Consider the following 24,658-nt stretch of genomic DNA (forward strand, 5'->3'; position numbering starts at 1 on the left):
AAAATAGATGTAAAAACTGCAGCCGTACTGCAGCTCCACATTCCTTAATATCATATTATCGTGTCAGAGAGAGAGCAGGTCTCACCATGTGCAAACGTGTCACAGTCTGTAAACTCTGGCAAAGCAGACTTACTTTCGTACCTCAAATTTACTACTGTAAGTCATTTATTTTTGTGATAGCACTGTAAGCTTTGTATTTATCTTTTATATAAATTGTGATTGCTAATGCTGTGGCTCTTAGCCAAAAGGTAAACTTGTTCATGGGTACCAGTCTGGGATAGTTGTACTGGTATTTCTCCACTTCTCAAGCCCAAGAAACTTCTGCATTGTGTTCGTGTGGAACATTTCAAAGTCAAAGGAAAACTGGGTGATGGCCTCTCAATCAGCCAATAACAGCGGGTCCCCAGGATTGCAGCTGAGAACCACTGTTTATGATTGGCTGATTGAGAGATCATCCCAGAAATTCACAGCGGCTCTCCATGGATCACATCCCCACCCCTGTAATAGACTGTCCAAGGTGGGTCCATCAAGCCAGTACACCAGTTTGATACACCAGTCACCAGTGTGATTCTGATAGTGACTAACATGTCACACATACACACACAGACATACACACTATTATTCAGTTATTAAAACTGTTGCACAGTTGCACATATTGTTTAGTTTCATTATGATCTTTGATATTAGTTGTGATTGTACACATATGCATGCAGACCCACATAGTTGTGATTGTACACATATGCATGCAGACCCACAAATTTTCCTTCCTCGATACAGAGAATATCAGGGGTCGCTCCCCTACATACTCTGGGGGTTCAAGTTACTGGGTTAATGTCCCAGTGTGGTAGGGGTTCAAGTCCCCTACGGAGAGTGCAGCACTGTAAAATAAGTAAATGAATGTATAAACTATAATAGTGTCGAGTTGCCTAGGTTCGGAATCTTTCTGTACTGTTTTGGAATCATTTTGTTCATGTTTAGGATCTTTTCGTTTGGGCATAAAGGACCCTGCAAAAACTTTTGAGTGAGCTCAAAGGGTTTGAGGCCCTAATCCTGACATGAATATTATATTGGTTCTCCTTGCCTTGTATGTTAGAATGTGTTTTATGTATGTGGTATGTAGTTCAGTTTATAGAAAATTGTGATACTTGGGATCGTTTGATAAATGGACCGGGTGAATTATGAGATTTTATTAACTCATGTTCATCCATCCATCCAACTGCTTATCCTTCTGGGTTGCAGGGGGGGTCCAGAGCTCAGCCCAGAAACTATGGGCATAAGGCAGGGAAACAACCCAGGATGGGGGGCCAGCCCATCACATCCAAATATCCTCAGCATGTTTTTGGACTGTCGAGGGAAACTAGAGTACTCTGAGGAAACCCCACGACAACACGACGAGAACATGCAAACTCCACACACATGTAACCCAGGCGGAGACTTGAACCCAGGTCCCAGAGGTGTGAGGCAACAGTGCTAACCACTATCTCTACGCCACACACACCCAAACATAGTGAGATTGTCTGGATGTGCTTGTGGGGAAAACAGTAATGTACACTGGGCATTGTTGTTACTGGGGACAAAAGGGAAGCTGTAGAGCGTACAGCTCAGGGTTAGGAGTAGAAGGAATTTGGCAGAAAAGATAAGGAAGGAGAACTGCAGAGAACAGCAGCTGCAGTACAGATAACCTTATAGGCCGTTCTTGTGAATTAAATGCAATTACAGTTTTTCTCCATTGGTTTGGCTCATTTCTTGAAACCGAGATGACATTCTCAAAACCATAAGGTAATTTGGCCAAACAGTCTTAGTTTTGCTCAACATTATAGCTCACTAGCAAAATCAAATATCTTTCCCCAAACTCTTCATCCATGCTTCAAAAGCAGATTCCTTTCCCATATAAAAGGTCAGTACAGTCAAAATAGCACAGATCCTTCTCAATTGCCTTGGCACATGTGCATTCATTTAGTGCTTTTGTCAAAATAACCTGGATGGTTTAGCACAACACCATGGATCCCCTGCAAAAGCTCATATCTCTCCCAAAACAGTTTATCCATGTGTCAAAACTAAATATCCTTCTCATATAAATAGTCAATGCCCCCAAAATGCATTACACCTTTGGCATTGTTTAAGCACTGCAAGTCAAAATGCTTAGACGTTTTGTCACTGAGGCACAGGTCTAGCAACAGAATACAACTATGAATAAAACTAAAAGATTTTACAGTAAAAGCAGCCTCCAATAAACCACTCATACTCAAGGAAACTGTAAACATTTTTATTCGTACAAAGAAATGTTAACATTAGAGAACATACTGTGAAAAGAAAACGTATACAGGATTCTGTAAATGTGAACAGTTATAAACACAAACAAAAAACAAAAAAAACAAAAAAAACTCTAGCCTACCATACTGTAAATAAAGTTTCAGAACTATAGTACAGTAATATTTTCAGTGGTCGCCATTGTCACCCTCTCTTTCCTGGCCACCATCCTCATCCTCCTGGCCATCGACGCGCTGCTCTCTGTTTGATTGGTCATCTGAGATGTGGGAAACTGCTCCTTCGTTAGTTCTAATTTCACCAGATTGATTGTCAATTACTGTCATAAATTTATCAAATGTTCCAAGAAATTCTTTCATGGTATTATATCCTTGACTACAGTTTTTCTCTATTGCTTTGATGCTGCAATCAACTCAAACTCCACATTTTCAAATCAGTTAACACACAGGCCTAAACAGTGGCACTCATGGTCAAAGTGGCACGTTTTGTTTGCAAAAGGCTCTAACCGTGCCAAAACATTTACAATATGAAACAAAAGCAAATTTTGCCTTCAAACAGCACAACTTGCAAACAAGTGTATGAGCTCTTCCAATCAATCATTACACAATGGACAACAAAATTCAAAATGCAGCGCTCAGTGCGAATCAGTGCACCATTGCTTGTCATTGTAGCCTATTACATAGCTGTTATGCCAGTGCCAACTGTTATCTTTCTACACAGGCTGTGTCAAATTTGACTTCTTGCAAAGAACTGGATCCAGAATCAGAAATGCTTTGATGCAAATTTTATTGATTCCATGACATTCTTTTTTTTCAAACTGTGGCCAAAACCTGAAATACTGTAAATATTACAGAAAATACATGTAAACCAAAATAACATCTATCAGATGCTAAGAAAATAAAAATAAAATCTATTACAATAAAGTATAAATAAAAAGAAATAGCCACTATTGATACTCAGTCTCTTCTGCCTTGACGATGGGGCCACCTGGCTTCATCCACATCACATTCAATATCCTCTCTTGCACCCAGTGAAAAACCTTGATATACACCTTGATTTATAGGTGTACAGACTGATTGCTGATTGAAGAGTTGTGCAAACAAGTTTCACACAGGTACATTGGAAATTCATAATTATGCAAGTACTTTCTATCAGCTGTTAATAGATGTTTTCCTTTTGTTCAACACAGTGAATCCAATGGAGTTTGGGATCTTTCAATGAGATCTGTGGTGACTGTTTTGACAAAGGGTGTGAAAAATGTGTGAAACAAATGAAAAAGTGTTAAGGCATTTGAAAGAGAAGACTTCTCCTGTGCTAAGAATGTGATGATGAAGATCAAGTGAATCCCAGTTTCACTGAGCGTGTCTTAGCAAATGAGAAAAACTGTAATTTTGACAGTTGAACAGACAATTGTGCATATGATGACTTACACAATGAAACCATGCTGATATGTTTTGGAGAGAGTAACCATTTCACTGAAAAATCAACTAATCAGTTTAGATCAGCAAGATCTATTTATTTGGAAAATGTGCTAAATGTGGGCTCATTGTGCTAACTGTAGCTACTTGTACATAATCATTTGAAAAAAAAGCACAGAGTCACTTGAGACATGTACTAAAGCATTTGCAATTTGATAAAACCAATGAGAAATGACATTCTGTTGTGAACAATTGCAAGGTGGTTTGGAGATTTGTCCATGTTATTTTGAGAATGTCATCTCGGTTTCAAGAAATGAGCCAAACCAATGGAGAAAAACTGTAAATAACCGCCAAACTGAGCAGGTGCGTGCGCTCGAAAGGGGGCAGGATTTCCGCACAGGACTCTTCCCAGTCAGGAATTCCGCGTGGACTCAAGTAGTAGCACTAGCACGAGTTCAGCCTATGGTTTCGGTAACAGCCTCAAGGCATGATAAAATGAACGTGATTGATGTTGTTTGCCTTTGTAGTTGTTTTCGCTTCACGACGGAAGGTAATGTTGAAATTTTTATCCCCTTCATTTTTGCGAATTTTACATCTGTGATTTGTTATTCGTGCGTTGGTAGAGAACAATTAAACAGGAATGTTTTCCATGCTTTATGGAAGATCACAGAAAACTGCGAATGATGCCAAAAACAATACTGAAACGACATAATCACGCAATATTTAAATATTCGTGATGCATAATATTTCTTATTAAAACTCTTGGCTTGGGTGGGCTGCGCCATGCGTCTTTGTTTCAGCAACCAGCTTCATTCTCTTTTCAAATTGCCAATATGCCGTTTATTTAGCATTTTTAATAATGGGTCCAAAACGTGGTGCTCCCAGTGCTTACAGTAGTAACTTTGTACATTCCTGGGACATTATTTAGATCGTTTATACATTAGAAATTGGTAATAAATTCCACCCTGTTAGGCAATGATTTAAAAAATATTTTAATCACAACAGTAAGGGTTTGGTATATTTGTATATTGTTTTGTTAAATGAGGTACATATAATGCATCTACATATACTTTTATTTCTAATTAATAAAATTCCTCATACAAGACAACAAAATGGGGGCAAAAAACACACAGATTCCATTATTCTGACATTTTGTACTCTTCATAAAATTAAAACTGTTAATGCTACAAGAATTAAACTTTTATCATAGCAAAAGGGACACATTGTATCCCAGAAAAGTTCAGTATTGTTTGACTTGTACATTATTTAAACTCTGTGATTATACCATGTACATGTCCCTAACAGGGTGGAAAACGTCTGGAGAAAAATATACAAAAAACATCCCATAATTATAATATTTTCAACCCCTGAGCTTGGCAAACATGCATTCCTCATAGCTAAGTATGGTATAGTCCTGACAAAATGTTTAAACCATAACATATAAGTTGAGCATGTAGCTGCCTACAAATCCCTCTGTCACGTGTTCAAATCCCACCTCCTGCTTTTGTAGATTTTGTTCCCTTGTGTTTCAATTGTAAAAGTTTTCTAGTCCCTGTGTTTTGGTTTGTATTCTGTTTTGTTTTTTTTGCCTTTGTGCCAATGATTGTGTTTTTACTGGTCTGTCATTCTCAGTGTTAGATTCTGTTTCCTTGTTTCTGTCAGTGTCTTAGTTTTCCCCTCCCAGTCCCTTGATTTAATTATTAGTTTTGTCTGTGGCCTGTTTTCCCAACCCTCGTTAATTAGTCTCACCTGCCCTGTGTTAGTCTTGTTAACCCTCAGTATTTAAGTCCCTGCCTCAGTTCAGTTCAGTTTCTTAGTGGTTCATTGTATGATGTTGATGAGTGTTGTGTTATTTGTACCCTACCTGCCTAGACCCCTTTGTAATTAGTTTTTGTTTATCCCCTTTTACTTTTGATCCCTTGTGGTCTGTTTTCGTTTTGAAGTGCTTCTAGTGTTTTCAGTTTAATAAACCCCGTTCGTCCTGTGAGCCGCAAGCGGGCCATCCACCTTCTTTCCTGTCTGCACCATGCCTCATCCACGCCCCCAATCTGTCCGTATCCGTGACATGCTGTTGTAATACCCACAGAATGCAGTTTGGCATTGTCATGCTGAAATATACAAGGTCTTCTCTGAAAAAGACGTTGTCTGGATGGCAGCATGTGTTGCTCAAAAGCCCATAAGTATGTATCATTCAGCATTAATGCTGTCTTCACAGATGTGCAGGCTACCCAAGCCATGGGCCATAATGCACCCCCATATCATCATGGATACTGACTTTTGAACTGTCCACTGATAACAAGCTGGATGGTCCTCCTTCTCTTTAGCCCGCAGGAAGAGACGTCCATGATTTCCAAAAATGATTTGAAATTTTGATTTGTCAGACCACAGGACAGTTTTCCATTTTGCCTCAGTCCATCTTATATGAGCTCAGGCCCAGAGAAGTTGGTGGCATTTCTGGATCATGTTTAGATATTGTTTCTTCTTCACATGGTGGAAATTCATCCTGCATTTGTGGATGCAGTGACGAGCTGTATTGATAGACAGTGGTTTTCAGAAGTGTTCCGGAGCCCATGAAATGATGTCCACTATAGAATCATGTCTGTTTTTACTGCAGCGCTGCCTGAGGACCCAAAGATCATGGCTATTCAGTGTTGGTTTTGGACCTTGTTCCTTTCGTACAGACATTTTTCTGGATTTTCTGAATCTTTTAATCATATTATGTACCATAGATAAAATTCCCAAATTCTTTGCAGTATCACATTGAGGAACATTTGATATTTTGCCTTTGTTGTATTTTCAGTTAAATATTGGTTTATATAATTTGCAAATCATTGTATAATGTTTTTATTTACATTTGCCATAGCGTTCCAACTTTTTTGAAACGGAGTTGTATGATAAATACATTATTAATTACTATGTAGGAGTATATTTAACGTAAGTGCGAAAAGAACACAATGTTTTTACTTCTCTACTGGAGGTTTCATGGAGTTTGACCGTTGAAAATGAGTTCAACTGTTGCAACCACATGACCCACTGTTCTATCTCTCAGTAAAGCACATGGGAAGCACATGAGGTCTGGTTTAAGTAGATAAAAACATATTCCTTACATCAGTGGTTCTCAAACTGGGGGCCACCAGATGGCGCTAGGGGGGCCGCATCGAAATTGTAGAATCTAAAAAAAAAAATTACCTGTATGTTAGAGATAAAATGTCACCCGAATCCGCGGCTTTAAACAAATCATCCACCCGCCACCCGCCCGCACCTATAATTTTCTCTGATATAGATATCCGCACCCGCTTCTTCGTTTTTAACAGCAGATTCAGTGACTTTAGAGCTAATCTGCGCATCTCTGATAGTAAAATAATACGCGTATCGTATGCTGCTTTAAATGAACATTTATTCATAAAACAAATTTTGTCTTTGGCCAGATTAACCAACATTTTCTCAATAAAATAAACAGTCTTTAGCCTACTCCATTCAGACTTTAATGGGAATATCACCGTTTCTGTCGCTGCAACACATAAACACACAATGACTGGATAACGGCAAATTTATTAGCCCTATCTATTCAAATAATACAGAATATTATGCTTTCCAAATAGATATAAAAAAAAAAGAGAGAACAATTAAGAACTTTTTTCCCCAAAAAAAAACTCGTAGGCACTTATACAGACGATAGGTTACAGGCAATAGGCACTTCGCTAAACCACTCCCACACAGCACTTTTCTTTCCTTCCTTTTGTTTTGTTTTTAATTCTCCCTTCTTTAGTCTCTCTCGGATCTGTTTCGCCTCCATTTCTGCTTTAAGAAATGGACCCCCCTCCTCCCGCCACGCATATATTTTTTTAAGACGAGAGCGCAAATTAGCGACTGTCTGCCTGATGAAAAATGCATTTAAAACATGTTCGTATTTTAGAGAATGTAGTTGATATTTGCATCATTAATGATTGATCTCATCCACCCGCGACCCACCCGCAATTAATTAAAATGTATTTTTTTATTACCCGACCCACCCAACCCGCGGATTATCCGCAGCGCCCGCGGATATAACCGCCATCCGCGCATCTCTACTGTATGTAAATCAAGCTTGTCAACCTATGTAAAATATAATGTATTTTAAAAAAAATAGAAGTATAAAAAAAATGTAAATATAAATTTTACGTAGCACACTACGCTGCTATGGACATCATAAATTACTGTTCAGTATTCAGTAGCCTACTTTTGTTGCACTTTTCAGACAATGTTAGTTTTACTGTCAAAACTGTTTTAATACAATGTTATATTTTGTGAAATGTAAATTTAACAAACCAGAGAAATAAAGACTACAAATAGAATCTAAAATTAAGTAAAATTGTAAGTTTGAGGATGTTTTGCGTCATGATTTTTTTTTTGAGGAGGGGGGCCACAAAAGGATTCACCCTACACAAGGGGGCCTCCTGCTGAAAAAGTTTGAGAACCACTGCCTTACATATTCTGTTGTCAGTGTCACTTTCTTGCCAAATGTTACAATATTGCAACTTCTACGCCAAATTTTACCTGGTTTTGACATTTTTTGCAAACTCCCTTGTCAATTTGAAAAATTGCAAAAAGGTAAAACAGATGTTTTAGTTAGAATTAGGAGATCCTTTAGAATTGGAGAAATTAGACGTTATGTGTTTTTTTCTCAGTATTTGATTTATTTTTAGAATGAATTACATCATATTTATTATGTGTCCATTTTCTTTGTTAATCCCTCGTATGTATGTGTTTGTAAAGTTGGATTTTGCAATGGCTTGTGTGCATCTATATTGTTTGTGCATTTTTGAAGCCAAAGATTGAGAGAAATACGGGACATTCTAAAACGCTTAACGTGAAAAAGCTTAAATCACCAAATTTCTGACAGACATATCTGGTCATAAAGACTTTCACCTGACAAAAGATCAAAACCAAAATGCTAGAAATATTGACTTTATCTTACTGTGATGACACAGTTCTCTACCATTACAATCTACTGAAGGTTCAGGTCAAACAGGATTTACTGGGTCAGGATGGTTCCCATGGGTTATATTTCGGTGTAAATTTCCCTGCGAGTTTCATTTCAGCAACTGTAGCTTGTAAGGTTTTTAATTCTGGTCTCAGTTCCTCTACTACACCTAATAAAGCCTCCATTTTGATTCATCTGCAGAAGACCTACCACTCACTCCCATGACTTTAGATTCTACTTTCACTTCGGATCGCTCCAAATCATGAATCAACTCTAGTTCTGTTGCAACACTAATGGCCTCCTCTAGGGTGGGTGGCTTAGCATTTCTTAACTGTATTCTTAGTTCACCACTCCCCATATTAGCCATAAAATGGTCACGCACTAATAAATCTTGAGTCAGTACATCTACAGAAGAATATCCTTTAGAGATTAGTCGTCACAGTGTTTTCCCAAACTCCCTGGCAGTTCCAGTTGGTCTTTTCCTAGAGGAAAAACTCACTCTGTGCCACTGCTCCCACAAGGCTCCAAATATTTTCCCAAAGCTTCTTTTTATTTTGCATAACTATTCATCAATTGGACTCAAACCTGCATATACACTCACCTAAAGGATTATTAGGAACACCATACTAATACGGTGTTTGACCCCCTTTCGCCTTCAGAACTGCCTTAATTCTACGTGGCATTGATTCAACAAGGTGCTGAAAGCATTCTTTAGAAATGTTGGCCCATATTGATAGGATAGCATCTTGCAGTTGATGGAGATTTGTGGGATGCACATCCAGGGCACGAAGCTCCCGTTCCACCACATTCCAAAGATGCTCTATTGGGTTCAGATCTGGTGACTGCGGGGGCCATTGTAGTACAGTGAACTCTTTGTCATGTTCAAGAAACCAATTTGAAATGAAGTGAGGCTTTGTGCGAGCTTTGTGACATGGTGCATTATCCTGCTGGAAGTAGCCATCAGAGGATGGGTACATGGTGGTCATAAAGGGATGGACATGGTCAGAAACAATGCTCAGGTAGGCCATGGCATATAAACGATGCCCAATTGGCACTAAGGGGCCTAAAGTGTGCCAAGAAAACATCCCCCACACCATTACACCACCACCACCAGCCTGCACAGTGGTAACAAGGCATGATAGATCCATGTTCTCATTCTGTTTATGCCAAATTCTGACTCTACCATTTGAATGTCTCAAAAAGAAATCGAGACTCATCAGACCAGGCAACATTTTTCCAGTCTTCAACTGTCCAATTTTGGTGAGCTCGTGCAAATTGTAGCCTCTTTTTCCTATTTGTAGTGGAGATGAGTGGTACCCGGTGGGGTCTTCTGCTGTTGTAGCCCATCCGCCTCAAGGTTGTGCGTGTTGTGGCTTCACAAATGCTTTGCTGCATACCTCGGTTATAACGAGTGGTTATTTCAGTCAAAGTTGCTCTTCTATCAGCTTGAATCAGTCAGCCCATTCTCCTCTGACCTCTAGCATCAACAAGGCATTTTCGCCCACAGGACTGTCGCATACTGGATGTTTTTCCCTTTACACACCATTCTTTGTAAACCCTAGAAATGGTTGTGCGTGAAAATCCCAGTAACTGAGCAGATTGTGAAATACTCAGACCGGCCCGTCTGGCACCAACAACCATGTCACGCTCAAAATTGCTTAAATCACCTTTCTTTCCAATTCTGACATTCAGTTTGGAGTTCAGGAGATTGTCTTGACCAGGACCACACCCCAAAATGCATTGAAGCAACTGCCATGTGATTGATTGATTAGATAATTGCATTAATGAGAAATTGAACAGGTGTTCCTAATAATCCTTTAGGTGAGTGTATATTCCGGGCATGTCCTAAAAGTAGGCAGCACATAAACTTTCACTCCTCACTCCAGACTTCAGAAGCAAATTCAAATTGCTCAGAGCAATCAGACCATTGTCAAAGAGAGAGCAGGTCTCACCATGTGCAAACGTGTTACAGTCTGTAAACTCTGGCAAAGCAGACTTTCTTTCGTAAGTCTGCTTTTGTAAGTGTGATATGGGAGTGACTACCATATCACACATACACACACAGACATGCACACTATTATTCAGTTATTAAAACTGTTGCACAGTTGCCCATGTTTAGTTTTATTATAATCTTTGATTTTAGTGATTGTATACATATGCATGCAGACCCACAAATTTTCATTCCTCGACATAGAGAATATCAGCACTGTAAAAGAAGTAAATGAATGTATAAACTATAATAGTGTCGAGTTGCCTAGGTTCAGAATCTTTTTGTACCGGTTTAGAATCATTTTGTTCATGTTCAGAATCTTTTCGTTTGGGCATAAAGGACCCTGCAAAAACTTTTGAGTGAGCTCAAAGGGTTTGAGGCCCTAATCCTGACATGAATGAATGTTCTCCTTGCCCTATATATTAGAATGTGTTTTATGCAAGTGGTATGTTGTTGAGTTTATAGAAAATTGTGATACTTGGGATCTTTTGATAAATGGACCTGGTGCATTATGAGATTTTATTAACTCATGTTCATTGGTCAGAAATGGGAATCCTTTTTTTTTTGGTTCACACACTCATTCACACAGACTCACATGTACACACCTTATACACACACACCGAGCAGGGGGGCGATGGGGGCCTGAGGGAGGGCCTTCAAACCCCTCTTTGGGGGGTGGGGTGGAGTGGGGCGGTCTTGGGGGTGCTGTGGGTGGTTCCGGCTAGGGCCCTGGCGGGTGTTCCAGGTACTCTGGGATGCTCTGTGCGTCAATGGCAGCTTTGGGGGTTTGGTCTTGGGCTGGGAGGGGGGGGGGCTGCCTTCTTCTGTGGCCCTGGGGTCAGCTCCCTGGTGGGTGGGGTGGGGCCTCTCCGCGGCCTCCCTCTGCTCCCCGGAGGCGGTGTGCCAGGTCACTGTGGAGGGCTTCTCTGGTGCATTGTGGGCCTGGGCTGGGGCTGGGAGTTGTAGGCTGGGCTGGTGGCTCCCTGTCCGGTGTCCACTGGTGGGGCCCCTTGCGCTGGGGGCTGTTGTCCTGCTGCTCCCTCACATGCTCCTCAGCAGGTTGGGCATGTGGTTGCCTCTTGGTCATGTGGCCAGGGCCCTTTGTTCCTCTTGGCTTGGTTCCCAGTGGCTTTGGCTGGGGGTCGGGGTGGGGGGGTGTCGCTGCTGCCCCTCACACCAAGTATCATATCCATGGACAAATCGTTACACTCGCACACACGCATAAATACATACATCATATGAGGTCTATACATACAGACCTCATATGATTCTGTGGTGGCATCAGCCATCTTCTTTATCACGGGTACCCAACTCCAGTCCTGGGGGGCCGGAGCCCTGTGTAGCTTAGTTCTTTCCCTGTTCCACCATAAATGATTCAGCTCAAGAGCTGTGTGGTAATTAGCACAAGGAGTTGAATCAGGTGTGTTAAATGAGGGGAAACCCAAAAATGTGCAGGGCTCCGGCCCCCCAGGACTGGAGTTGGGCACCCCTGCTCTATGGTGTGGTCTGTTGGGGCAGCAGCATTTGTCTTGGGGTGTCCCCTCGACTCAGTGGAGCTGGTGAGCGAGAGGAGAACGTTGGCTAAGCTACGTTCCCTGCTGGAGAACATCTCTCACCCACTACAGGACACACTATCAGTACTGAGCAGCGCCATCAGTGACAGGCTGCTACACCCAAGGTGTGTGACAGAGAGATACCACAGGTCTTTTCTTCCATCTGCCATCAGTTTTACAACTTTACAACAAACAATAAGCACATACCGAATCCCATGCTCATATACTCCAACACGTATATTGAGACAGTTTTTTAATGTTACAATACTCCATTTTTGCTGCTGTTCACATATGTATATACAGTACATATACATATTCATTTATCAGGCAATATAATCTACATTACATTTATACTTTATTTTTTTGGCATATTGCACCGTTTTTGATTATCATATTGTATATATTGTATTTTTTGTTTTCTATTGTTTAATATTACTGCTATTGCTCAAGGACATTTCTGCATTCTGCTTATTTCTGTTGTACTGTCCTCTTTGCTGCTGTAAAACAAGGGCGGGGCCGAGCGCCGGTAGACAATTGGCAGTTAGTAGTGTTTCTATTTAAACCGGCATATCCCAGAGCCTGTGCGAAGTATTGTTGCCATTTCCGAATTTGCCTGTGTCCTGTCTCCCCTGCTTGTCCTGCCAGCCGTATCCTGCTCTGTTGTTCCATCCGCCCTGCCTGCTCCTCGCCCCTCTCCGCCCTGCCTGCTCCCACCTGACCTGCCCTCCGATTTCTGCCCGTACCACGACTATTCTATTAGGATCCCCCTTCTGGTTTTGGATGTTCAAGGTTCTATTAATAAAACCTTTGGCTACTGCACTTCGGGGTCTGCCTCCTGTGTCAGTACTGCACATAACACCTCCACAGAGGGGGGTGGTGGTGGAGGGAATATCCTCCTGAGACCCAAGGAAAAAAGTGTCATTCAATTGTAGGTTATTTGTCTTTGGAGGAAATAAGACATCTTACAATTTAGATTTTTTCAAATTTATTCTTATTTTAATTTTAATGTCACTTTTTCTGTATAGTAGGATACCTGATGTGTACTGAGAAGTTGATATTTGCCTGGCCCAGAGAGGTTTAAGGCATTAAAATGGGCATGGAAACCAGGCTTCCCATTAACACCATTGTGCGCTATAGTATGACGTGCCTTTTTTCCATCTGATTTTTAAAGCATTAAATCAGTTTGGGCCAGGACAATGTCACTTTTTCTGTATAGTAGGATACCTGATGTGTACTGAGAAGTTGATATTTGCCTGGCCCAGAGAGGTTTAAGGTACTAAAAATGCCCCCCTACAGGCGCAATAGCGTCATTGCATTGGGCTACGAAGCAGTTAAAGTGGACCGGAAAATCCGAGTAAGGAGCCAACTTCAGCGTCGTATCTTTCCTGAAGTATGAAGAGTTCAGTTCATAGTGAATGATTTGGGTAATGTCGGCTGTAGGCGAGGTGTTAATAGCTTCTTTGGTATCTGTCTGATGAAATGAATGTGATTCATGTTTGCTTCTGCATCTATTTTCGCTTCACGACGGAAGGTAATGTTTAACTTTTTAACCCCTTCATATTCGCAAATTTTACATTTGTAGTTTCTGTTCTTCGCGCGTTAACGTCGGTGGTGAACAATTAATCAGGAAAGTTTTTCATGCTTTATGAAAGATCACAGAAACCTGCAAATGATGCCAAAACAATACTGAAATGACGTGGGTCACATATAATCATGCGATATTTAGATATTGATGATACATATATTATTAAAACTCTTGGCTTGTTTTGGCTACGACATGCTTCTTTGTTTCAGCGGCAAGTCTCAGACGTGTTTTCTTTGTGGAATCTTTTCTCTTTAGAAATTTTCAATGAGATTAATTTTGAATTGCAATTTTACTAGTAAAAATTAATATCATAGAGCTCTAGAATTCAATTTTTACTAGGCATATATTCCCACTGACTTCCATTGTATTTTTGTCTCAAATATGCTAAATTACATTTTTAGTCATATTGTAGAGCTCTACAATTCAATTCTTACTTAAGAACTACTATTGTAGATATCTGTAATAATTTTACATTCTGTAATTAAATCCTGTTGGCATGGAAAAGCTTTCTACATATAGGTTATTAACCGGTTTATCTGTGTTTTGTAAATTTTCGATCAAACAAACTGATGCTGTGTCCTGATAGTGAATTAACACATTCAGAATAAACAGCTGTTGTATAATTGTGCACATTAAACATAATAACCCAGTTACATACACACTGGGCGCTTTTCCACCGAACCCGGTGCCGTACTTTTGGTACTTCGAGATCACATCACATTCTGAGGTCAAACAACGGTGAGCAGCTTTAGGAAAAGTAAGCAACACTTCTCAAAAAAAGCCATAAAACAACTTATTGAGGATATAAAAAAACATATTTTAATAAAATAGCTACTGCAATGTTATGCAACATAGCACAAACAACAATAACAGCACAGCAGAATTCAGGGGGAAATGTTAGACCTTGTGCAGGTACCAGAATCACATATTCCACGTGCCCAGAGCACACAGCAGTGTGTGGTGATGTACCTCTACTCAGCCACGATTTGGGGATTCAACACTGCATTCAGCAAGTATTTGCTAAGAGGATGTCTGCTATCTCCCAGTAACAGCCACCGGCACACGCAGCTTCCTTTGCCATCTGACACGCCAAAGCTGGATCAGATATACTGTAAGCATCATGTCCTCCCAGTCACTTCGCCAAAATGGGCCTCATTCACCAGTATCATCATCATGCTTTTGAGAAAAGTCTACATCAGATTCCCGACACGTTCTTAATCCACAGAATTGTTGCAAAATGTTTTGTGATGAATCCCGTTGTCAGTGTACATTAAAAGCGTGTTCCAGTAGTTCCTAATTAACGTTGGTATCGCCCCGCCAATCCCCATAAAAGGGCATGAGCCTGCAGTGCTGTGAGCGCACAGAAATGACACACAGAAATTAAGAAAAAAAGTTGAGAGAGGAGTCAGGAACGCCCAAATGAAACTAAAGATGGTGGAGCATCAGACTCAGAATGTAAAACATCAGTACTGTAGTGCTGAAGCTGCAGGCAGTGAGCAGCTGTCATACTCAGAAGTGTTAGTAATGGATATAAAGTAACACATTACTCATTTTAATTATTATTTTTAAATGATAATTTTTAAACAATTATCATCAAAATTATGGTTATTAAAATTATTTTTTATTATAAATGGTGAAAATATTATTGTAATTTAAATCCTATAATATTATACAACTGTAGAATAAGCAATTATTTTGCTCAAACCTGTCAGCACTGTAAATGTTTGTGTGTGCTTGAGTGTGTGTTGATTCTGTTCATACCCAAAATAAATCCCTTTAATGGCATGAAAACCATTTTTTTTCATGTCATGCAAGAAATCCCCTCATAATACATAGTTTCCTGTAGGAGGGGATCTCTTGCATGACATGAAAAACACTGGTTTCCATGCCATTGCAGGCATACCTGGCATTTTAGGTGCAGTGGACTGAACCCTCAACCCTGTTCATACTCGCAGGCACTGGAATCCCATCTGCAACACAAAAACTGTTCTTGGCATTAGGTCTAAATGTCCAGGTGATATGCAACCATGAAGGACATTTTACAGACAATGGACCTCATTCACCAACATAAATTTCTCCTCTGTTCAGTGCTTGCATGGGCTGAATGTTTTGCAGGGTCGTGGGGTCCAGTGGCTGTGGGGTATCTGCTAGTGGGGAAAGATTTACTGACCTTGACTTTGTTAACAACGTGGTGCCTTATGGGACATCCTGAGACTTCTTGGGATCCCCCATAAGTTGCTGGATGTCATGGCCGGCCTGTACACCGGTACTGTGAGTGCTGTGCAGAGTGGAGGGAGAATCTCTGCGATTGTCTGAGTGTCTGGGTTTGCGAGTGTCCTGGGTCAAACCCAAGATCCAGGCTTTTAATGACTTCTTGGGCACAGTTCTCAGTAGTGTGTCTGTCTGTGCAGAGAATGTCAACTTCGGCGAGATTCACTAACCTCATTACTGACATTACCGAGTCCTGGGGCTCCCAGTCTTGCTGTATGGCTTAAGCTATATGATATCATAGGGAGTTTGCCTTACCCTCCATAGTCCACTGTTCAAAGCACACTTTGCAGGACATGTCTGACAGGACATGAGTTTTAGAGCTATTACGCAATTTATCAGCTGTCCTATTGCACACTGTATGCATACAGTATAATTATTAATAAAGATATATAGATTACCTAAAAATCCATGGGGTTTGCATTGTCCTCCATTGTCCACTATTTAAAGTGCACTTTGTAGGACTTCTCAAAACAGAGGACTACAGAATAGTTTAAAAAGATTACAATTAAATAACAGTAAAATAGCAATAAAATAATCATAATGAACTATAGAATATACATCATTATATCAACAGCTGAAGAATATAAAATGGTTTCCATGTTCAGAGCTCCGAGAAGCCCTGGTACTTGTCGGGTAATGAGCTGCGCTGCGCATCCATTCCCATATTCTGTAATCCCCGTAATATCGGACAGCAGTGCGCTCTTCACCTCTCGCTTTCTTCTCTCTGCAGCTATTCGGGTGGTAAACGGGCCGGTATCCGTCACTGAAGGGGGCAGCGCTAATTTATCCTGCAGACTGACTGAGACTGATGAAGATCTGGAGCAGGTAACATGGCAAAAAAGGACGCGAGGAATTCCTGACAATCACAACTTCTTTGTCATCTTACCCCCCCGGGATGTAAGAAATGTCAACGGATTAGGGAATCGGGTCCGATTTATTGGGAATTTAACCATGAAAACTGGATCAATTCAGATTTTGAATGTATCGCTGCATGATGAAGGCGTGTATACCTGCATCTTCACGCTGTTTCCAAGCGGGCCGCACCAGACAGAAACTCGGCTGACAGTTCATGGTAAGTTAGTCTTTGTTACTAAGAAACACCCTGCTTAATGAAGTTTGGAAAAAATAAATGTAAAGAAACGGTATTTGTGCATAATGACGATAACAGCAAACAGAAAGATGACCAGGGGACTGTATCACGAAACCGTCACATACATTGTATGTTTGTGTACTTCCACCTGCTTCCTGGATTGTGCTTGAAGGAAATATGTAATATGAAGGAAAAAACAAAATAGCATCCAAACAAACTCCACCCACCCAATCTATTTAGATCTGGTGGAAAATACTGGGGTCAACTGAGCTTGTCACACCCCGCTCCGTCCGCTCCTGATGTGTGCCACACCCACCTCGTTACCTCGTGTTCAGCTCTGATCGTGATCACCTGTGTCCTGTTATGTCTAGCCCGTCTTTTGTATTTAGTCCTCGTCTGAGTCAGTCTTCCCCAGACTTGTCATTGTGGTGTCAGAATATTGTCCGTGCTTGTCCGTCTTTGGTTAATAAATCCAGTTTACCCGAAGTTCTGGCTTCGCTCACCTGCTTTCCTGCTCGCCCTCCCCGCGAGCGCTGACAGAGCTACACTGAGGCTCAGCAAGGCAGTGCTGATCCTGTCTGGACCTGCTGCTTTCCTGAAGATCAGCTTCTTGAATGCAGCTCTCACCTCATCCTCCAAGAGGCAGAAGGGTGGCAGTGGAGTGGGAGCAGGGGGGTGGCTGGTGGAATAGCTGTTTCAGACCTTGCATGAAACTCGTTTAATTTGTCTGGCAGGTTAGGATCCCTATTCAGAGCTGAGCTATGGTGCTTTTGTATGCTTTTCAGCAAATCCTCACGATAAGCTGATTCGATTGTGCTAAACCAGGCTTCAGTAACAAACAGTGCAGTTTGGAACAAATGGCAGCATTGAACAATTTCGGGGAAGATTCACATGCTGCATTTGTCATGTCTCTGAACAAACAATCCAGTATTTTATTAAATAAGGCTTATCAGCCTGTCTTTGGCCTATATCAGTGTCTGTTTTGTGCTGTTTTTCATGTATTAGTTCAGTATTTATCCTGCACAGGTAAGCAGAAACACAGGCAAAGGTCTTGCCTTTTCCAGTTTTCTTGGTACTCTTATGTAGGAATGCCTCCGGTTCAGCTCTTTGCCGAACACACTGTGTGGGATGTTTCGTTGACTCAGTCTGTGTGACAGTTCGTCCTGTAGTGACAGTAACACCTGCGGCGCCCCTGGTGGTCGGAGGAGAGAGTGGCATCTTAGCGACCTGCATTGCTGCCAATGGACGCCCAGCAGCAGTGGTGTCATGGCGCACAGACCAGCTGGATGGCCCGACTGAGATCCAGAATAACGCGACACAGAACCCCAACGGCACCACAACCGTCAGGAGCTACCTGCTGGTGACCTCCACCAGGTCCATGAATGGCCGAGAGGTGCAGTGTGTGGTGAACCATACAGCCCTGGAGCATGAGGAGAATGTGCCGTACAGGATCTCAGTGCACTGTGAGTACTGCTGGGAGGCCAAACCCACTGCAAGTCAGTCACTGTTTACAGTGGAATGTACTTCAGACATAGACAGTAATCATTTAAAATAAATTAACGCAGAGGGTGATTCTTTGCTCCATGGTGTTAAAATCCATTTGACCAAGTGGACCAATGTTCCTTCAAGATGCCCCGCAGTCTGGGAATATCTCTCTAAATGGAACATCATCTGAGGCTCCAGTCTTCCAGTGTGATGTAGATGCCAATCCTGCACCTACAAGATACACCTGGAGCAGGTAGAATGTTACCTTATATGTCATTTCACAGCTTCTAGGACTTAATGTTCAGTGAGATCTGTGTGGGATGTTTGTGTAACAGGTCTGTACAACTTTAAGATTAATTGTTGCATTAATATGTAGCAGGCATTTGGTATAGATGTATTTTGTTTATTTTGTGGTTTTGTTTAACTGTTCATTAAGTCTGCATTGATGTGTTTTTATGTATTTAACTACAGTGTATTTAGCCACTTACGAGAAATGACTGTTGATCACATTTAAATTGTAGGGAAATTTTAACTCCAAGAAGTCTTGTAGGGCTGGGGTGATAATCAATTTAAAATTGATTTTTCAATTAAATAGTTCTACTGTTCTGTTCTTCTCTGGGTTTGATTGTTTTCCAGAGATAAGGTGAGAGTAAAATACATAAATATATTAACCAAACAAAAAACACAAGAGCAGCACTGAGGAAAATATTTATTTCTCTCCACACTGAAAATCAGTCAGTACCCATGTATTTCCAAAGGTTGCATTTTGCACTGAAAATTAGAACAGAACACAGCAAAGACATTTGTGGAGACAAAGAAATCATTTCGGGCTACAACTAACGATTATTTTGGTGATCAATTAATCTGTCGATTATTTTTCCAATTAATCGGAGGAGGGGACCAATTTGATTTCCAGCATGTCTTAATAACCCAGACTTTGTCATCATACAAAGGTTGTTTCCAGCAACTCACTGTAGGATCACACATGCACATATCACAGGGCCTAAATTCCAGGTGGCCTGAGACAAGGCCGAGCCTGGTACGAGAGGCACCAAAGGGGGGTTACACACACAAACACACACACACAGATAACCAGGGAGGCTAGCACTCCAACTTTTATTGCCCAAAGATTAAGGGACCTACAGACAAGCAGAGTGGAATTCACGGACAGGGGTCCCTCGACTTGGCACCCAACCCCCTCCACATACACTCTGCCTTACATTTCACTCACCCAACAGACAAACACCCTAAAGGAAGTTTCATTTAAGTTTGGCTTTTGTATACCCTGTATATTGATTTACTCACGACTACTAGTCTCAATATACAGATACGTTATGTTTGTATGTGTCCTAACTTTTAGAGAGTCTTCTGTGTTAGAAACCCCCCCCTTTCTCTTCCAACATTCCTTTGTGGTCCTTATCTGATCTCGGTGGACCTCACCAAGTTTCTTTGTTTCTACCATGCTATGTTAAAAGAACTGAATTAAGGTGTATTTTATCCATTCTGGAGAAGATGAATTGGCATAAGCCACACCAAACAAATTATGTTCTTTCCAGATGTGCAACTTATATTGATATTACCACAAACTAACGGCCACGCCTATCTATGGATAAGATGTGCTATTTGTAATATGAATATTTGATGTAATATCCGCACAAAGTGTAACATCTGTTGAGGTGCAACCCAAAACACCTGTATCCTATACTGATGTGAATCAGTCACATAGATACAATAATTAATTGTTTAATCAATTAATGCAGATGGTATGAGGTATGTACCTGTGAAGCTGGTATGGCATGTTTGGTATCAAACTGATTGTTAATCACCCCTGATTCCAAATCTGGTCAGTGATTACCATAAAAGTGGATGTATCAAAAGTTATAACAGCTTAATGAAAATCATCAGTAAAGGTAGAATCAGGCGGGCCATAAATCACAAAAGGACTGATACAGACCCCCTTCTGAAAGCCCGCCAAATGGATGGCCAGCCATTGGGCCAGGAGTCGAATTCCTGGTCATCCCTATTCATGAACTTTAGACCATAAAAATCTAGCACCTCAGAACAAAGGGGAGCAGAGAACAACCAGCAGCAGAGCAGAACAACCGCCAGCCGGCGCAGAGAAAACCATCCGCCCGAAGGAGAACATCAGCCCGGGAGAAGAGAAACCCACAAGAAGCCCTCCGGTGAAGGCCCAGCTGAACAGAGAACAGCACCCAAGACAAAGCTTCACCAGGAGAGAGAATCTAAAGGGACTCCACTCCACTGCTCCAAACGCCGCGCCTTCCTGAGTGCCCTCAGCTCAGCAGCTCTGCCATCAACTGCCAAGACCCCCCCCCCACTCTTCAACCAAGTAAACCAACTTCCTTTCATTCTAACAACTTAAGCTGTTCTGTTTAACCTGCTATAAGACTTTAGGGTCGTGTTTCCACAAACTATGCTTGCTTTGCAGAACAGTATTTCCCATTTCAGGTTACTCATTTAAATCCGGTCATTGCATTTTCATAATTACATTGTTTGTTTTATTCCGTTATTTCGTGTTTGTTGTTTGTGTTAGGTGTAATGTCTGTCTTATGTTAGTTATAGTGTTAGCTAGGAATAAATGCATGTCTTTTACACAACTTTAGCCTCCGTCATTGTGTGTCTCATAATAAGTTCCTGCCATTGTGCGATCTTGCTACACGCTCTGAACCTCAAACTCGCCTGAAACATCGCGAGACTCTCTCTCATTGGCCGTGAGGGGAGCTTCGCTACCAATCGTGTACATTACCTGGTGATGCAGCTCGCTGGACGAGCCTTCTAACCCAGGTTACTAAGCGATACTGGTAATTAGTGAATCCCATTTAAGTCTCACATTAACAGACTCACAGGGATACCGCAATTGAGTTTGGAGGAGCCGACCATTCGGCATAACAATTGATTAATAATCAGCATTAAATAATAATTAATTAAACTTTAATTAATTCAAACATATTGGTGGAGAATATTAAAATTTATTTGAGCTATTGATTCCTACATTAATGGTGGAAGAACGCGGGCACAAGGTTCAAACTTTTTGTGAGCACACAATTTAAACTTTTTATGACCGAACGTGCAGTTGAATAAGCGCTACTGTGAACAGGTTGCAAAGTTGAGGATTAATTGCACTCACGGCAGTCTGAAGGCATTTAAGCGGGATTGTACGGGCTTATTATTTTTTATTTCTATTATTAGTAGTTATTTTCTTTTGTTTTATTTTCGGTTATTTTATTTTAGGTTTCATTCGTTTTAAACTGCAGTAAATTTAAACCCTATATCTGACGAGATTCTCAGGTATAGCGCGTTGTTTCCAGGACGATTCGGACGAGTTTCTCCGTTTCTATAAATCCTGGCAGAGATCTCTCTTTCTATTAGCGAACAGGAATTCTTGTTAAGAGGATCTAACCTGAATTCTGTTGCTAGGACTCCCTGAGATAAGACCGATAGCTTAGCTACCTATCAGGATCTTTCTCGTATGTGTGTGCCTGCTTTAGACAAAGCAAGTTTAACAACACTTTGCGCTGTGAGCCAAGTGTGTGTGTTATTTAGAATTTGGGAGTCTCCAGTGCTTGAGACCCGCTGTGGTTAAGCACCATTTGCGACGAGATATAGTGCACTCGCTATTTAGATCCGTCGCCGTAACGCGAGCGCTGTCTCGCTTCAGCAATTATTTTAAGGGGTTTTAAACTGTGCAAGACGCAGAAGTTAGCCGCAAGCGGCGTGTGCATACGTTAAAAGTGTATGTCACTCATCTAGCGTCGGCAATCGCCTAGCAACCGTCTTGGTTACGAGGGCAGTCAGCGAACGCCACTCTAACCACTTAAAGGTCAGAGCCCTGAAGGCCTGCCTGACGTCATTTGTTTTTTTTCTCCTGGGTCACCAGTGACCCCACCCCTTAGGCTCACGTACCTGGGACCCCCCCCCCCACAAAGGGAGCAACGTCCCATTGAGCCTCTAGTGGTCAGGCATAGAACTACCACTCCATTTCGAAATTGCGCCTCTAGTGGTCAGGCATTGGACTACCACTCCATTTCGAAATTGCGCCTCTAGTGGTCAGGCATTGAACTACCACTCCATTTCGAAATTGCGCCTCTAGTGGTCAGGCATTGAACTACCACTCCATTTCGAAATTGCGCCTCGAGTGGTCAGGCATTGAACTACCACTCCATTTCGAAATTGCGCCTCTAGTGGTCAGGCATTGAACTACCACTCCATTTCGAAATTGCGCCTCTAGTGGTCAGGCATTGGACTACCACTCCATTTCGAAATTGCGCCTCTAGTGGTCAGGCATAGAATTACCACTCCATTTCAAAAGTGCGCCTCTAGTGGTCAGCCATAGTAGTGTAACAACATCTGAGTTGGGTCTCTAGTGGTCAACACCGGTAATACCAACACACATAATTGGACACACAGGTTCTTGCCTGAAAGCAGGAATCAACTTCACAGACCAAATCGATTAGATCACAACACATTAACATCTAATTAGGTTATTGCTGCATAACTAATTGATGTTTACAATTAAACAATAAGAACCAATTAATTTGGTTTGATTTCTGTTTTACCTTTTTGATTTATTTTAGGTTTTATTTCATTTTATGCTTTCATTCACTCTCTCTCCCCCAACAAGGAGACTTGCATAGAAGTTCAACCATTATTAATAACAGTAAACCAGTTACACATCAGGGAGGCATTGAGGTTTTGGACGTGATCAGTTGAGCTTTTCCTGTGCTGGGTGCTTACCATTCGCTCTCTGTTGGTTGAGCTTTGCCTGTGGCTCTGCTGTCACTGCTTACGATCGTACAGTTTGTCAGAACCGAAGGGAAGTTCTCAGCAATTGGACGCCCAAAAGCGCGCCAGCTGGGCTGCACCCGCTGACTCATTAAGGGCAAGGTTGGCAGGTATCTCGGGAGGTCATTACAAGTTTGAGCAGGACCTCGTCTAGGGCGAAGTTCAGGAGAACAGCCCTAGCTTGGACTCTCAATCGGTTGGGTGACACCCGAGTGCCGTTGCGCCGTCTCTTGTTCGAGTCAGGGCCAAAAGTGCGCCCGATAAGCTGAGCCCCACCTGGGTTGTTTCAGTTGTGCGTACAGAACATCCCCTTCCAAGTTGACAGTGCTGGGGATCGGGGGAGTGGGAGCTGGACTTGGGCCTGCTTGGCTGGGATTGAGCTTGTGGGACGTGCCCTACTCAGGAGGGACACCTGACAGCGTTCAAGCCTTTCTAACTGCATGACTAGCTTAACACCGCAACACCTCATATAGGGACAAATAAAGCAGAACCTGCTAGTGGTCCCCCTTCTGGTCAAAGCGGAGTTGTACAACAGAGCCCAACCCAGGGGTAATCTGATCTGCAACAGCAAGCTACGTTTGAATGCAGTCCCATTGGTTTGAAGCTGTTATTTCTCATTTCCTGTTCCTAACTTCTCCTGTGGTCTTCTGACACTGTCAGCAGCCACAGATCTGCAATTTCCAGGATAAGGCTTTATCCTTTCCCCCTCACTAGGGCATCTCTCAGGCCCTAGAGTAACTCACACTGTTCTAACCTGCAACAACTTCTCCCAGGGAACAATTTTTGTTTGTTTATTTTGTCGTGGGTAACTATTCCCGTGGTTCACTACACCCTTCCAGTTACCCATTGACAGGCCCCAGTTCTACTCCATTTTATTTTGTTGGTTTAATTGGTTCGCCCAGATTTAGGTGTTAGGCCTCCCACCTAGGCAACACCCAGCCTGAGTAACAGATTTCTGCGGCCACCCTCCTGTTGACCGAGTCACAATGACCCACATGGAAAGCCCACTGGACCACTGGAAAGATTTTGGTGTCTGGTCTGAAGATGTGACTCCCAACTTGCCGCCCGGTCATGTCAATCTCACATGGTCCAAAGAAGCTGACCAAATTGAGGACGACATTGCCGAACTTATGGACATGCCACCCACTCAGAAATGCGGGAGTAAAGAGCTAACCAAAATACTCGGCTCCCTCGCACACAAACTACTAGCCAGGCTGAAGATGAATGAAGAG

General features: G+C 41.8%; 1 protein-coding gene across 2 annotated transcripts in view; it reads left to right on the forward strand.

Moving 5' to 3' along the window:
- Positions 1-4,099: 4,099 nt before the first annotated feature.
- LOC111848293 (nectin-3-like) overlaps positions 4,100-24,658 on the forward strand; it is a 37,146-nt gene continuing 16,587 nt past the window's right edge. Inside the window, exons 1-4 of one of the 2 annotated variants that reach the window (XM_072705861.1) lie at positions 4,100-4,236; positions 16,779-17,120; positions 18,296-18,601; positions 18,768-18,876. In XM_072705861.1, the coding sequence (XP_072561962.1) occupies positions 4,149-4,236; positions 16,779-17,120; positions 18,296-18,601; positions 18,768-18,876 (845 nt within the window). In that variant the 5' untranslated portion in view covers positions 4,100-4,148. Of the gene's footprint in view, positions 4,237-13,533; positions 13,724-16,778; positions 17,121-18,295; positions 18,602-18,767; positions 18,877-24,658 lie in introns of those variants that run through there. The other variant, XM_072705862.1, reaches the window with a different exon arrangement.

This window comes from Paramormyrops kingsleyae, chromosome 23 (genome assembly GCF_048594095.1).
Source record: "Paramormyrops kingsleyae isolate MSU_618 chromosome 23, PKINGS_0.4, whole genome shotgun sequence".
Lineage (NCBI taxonomy): Eukaryota > Metazoa > Chordata > Actinopteri > Osteoglossiformes > Mormyridae > Paramormyrops > Paramormyrops kingsleyae.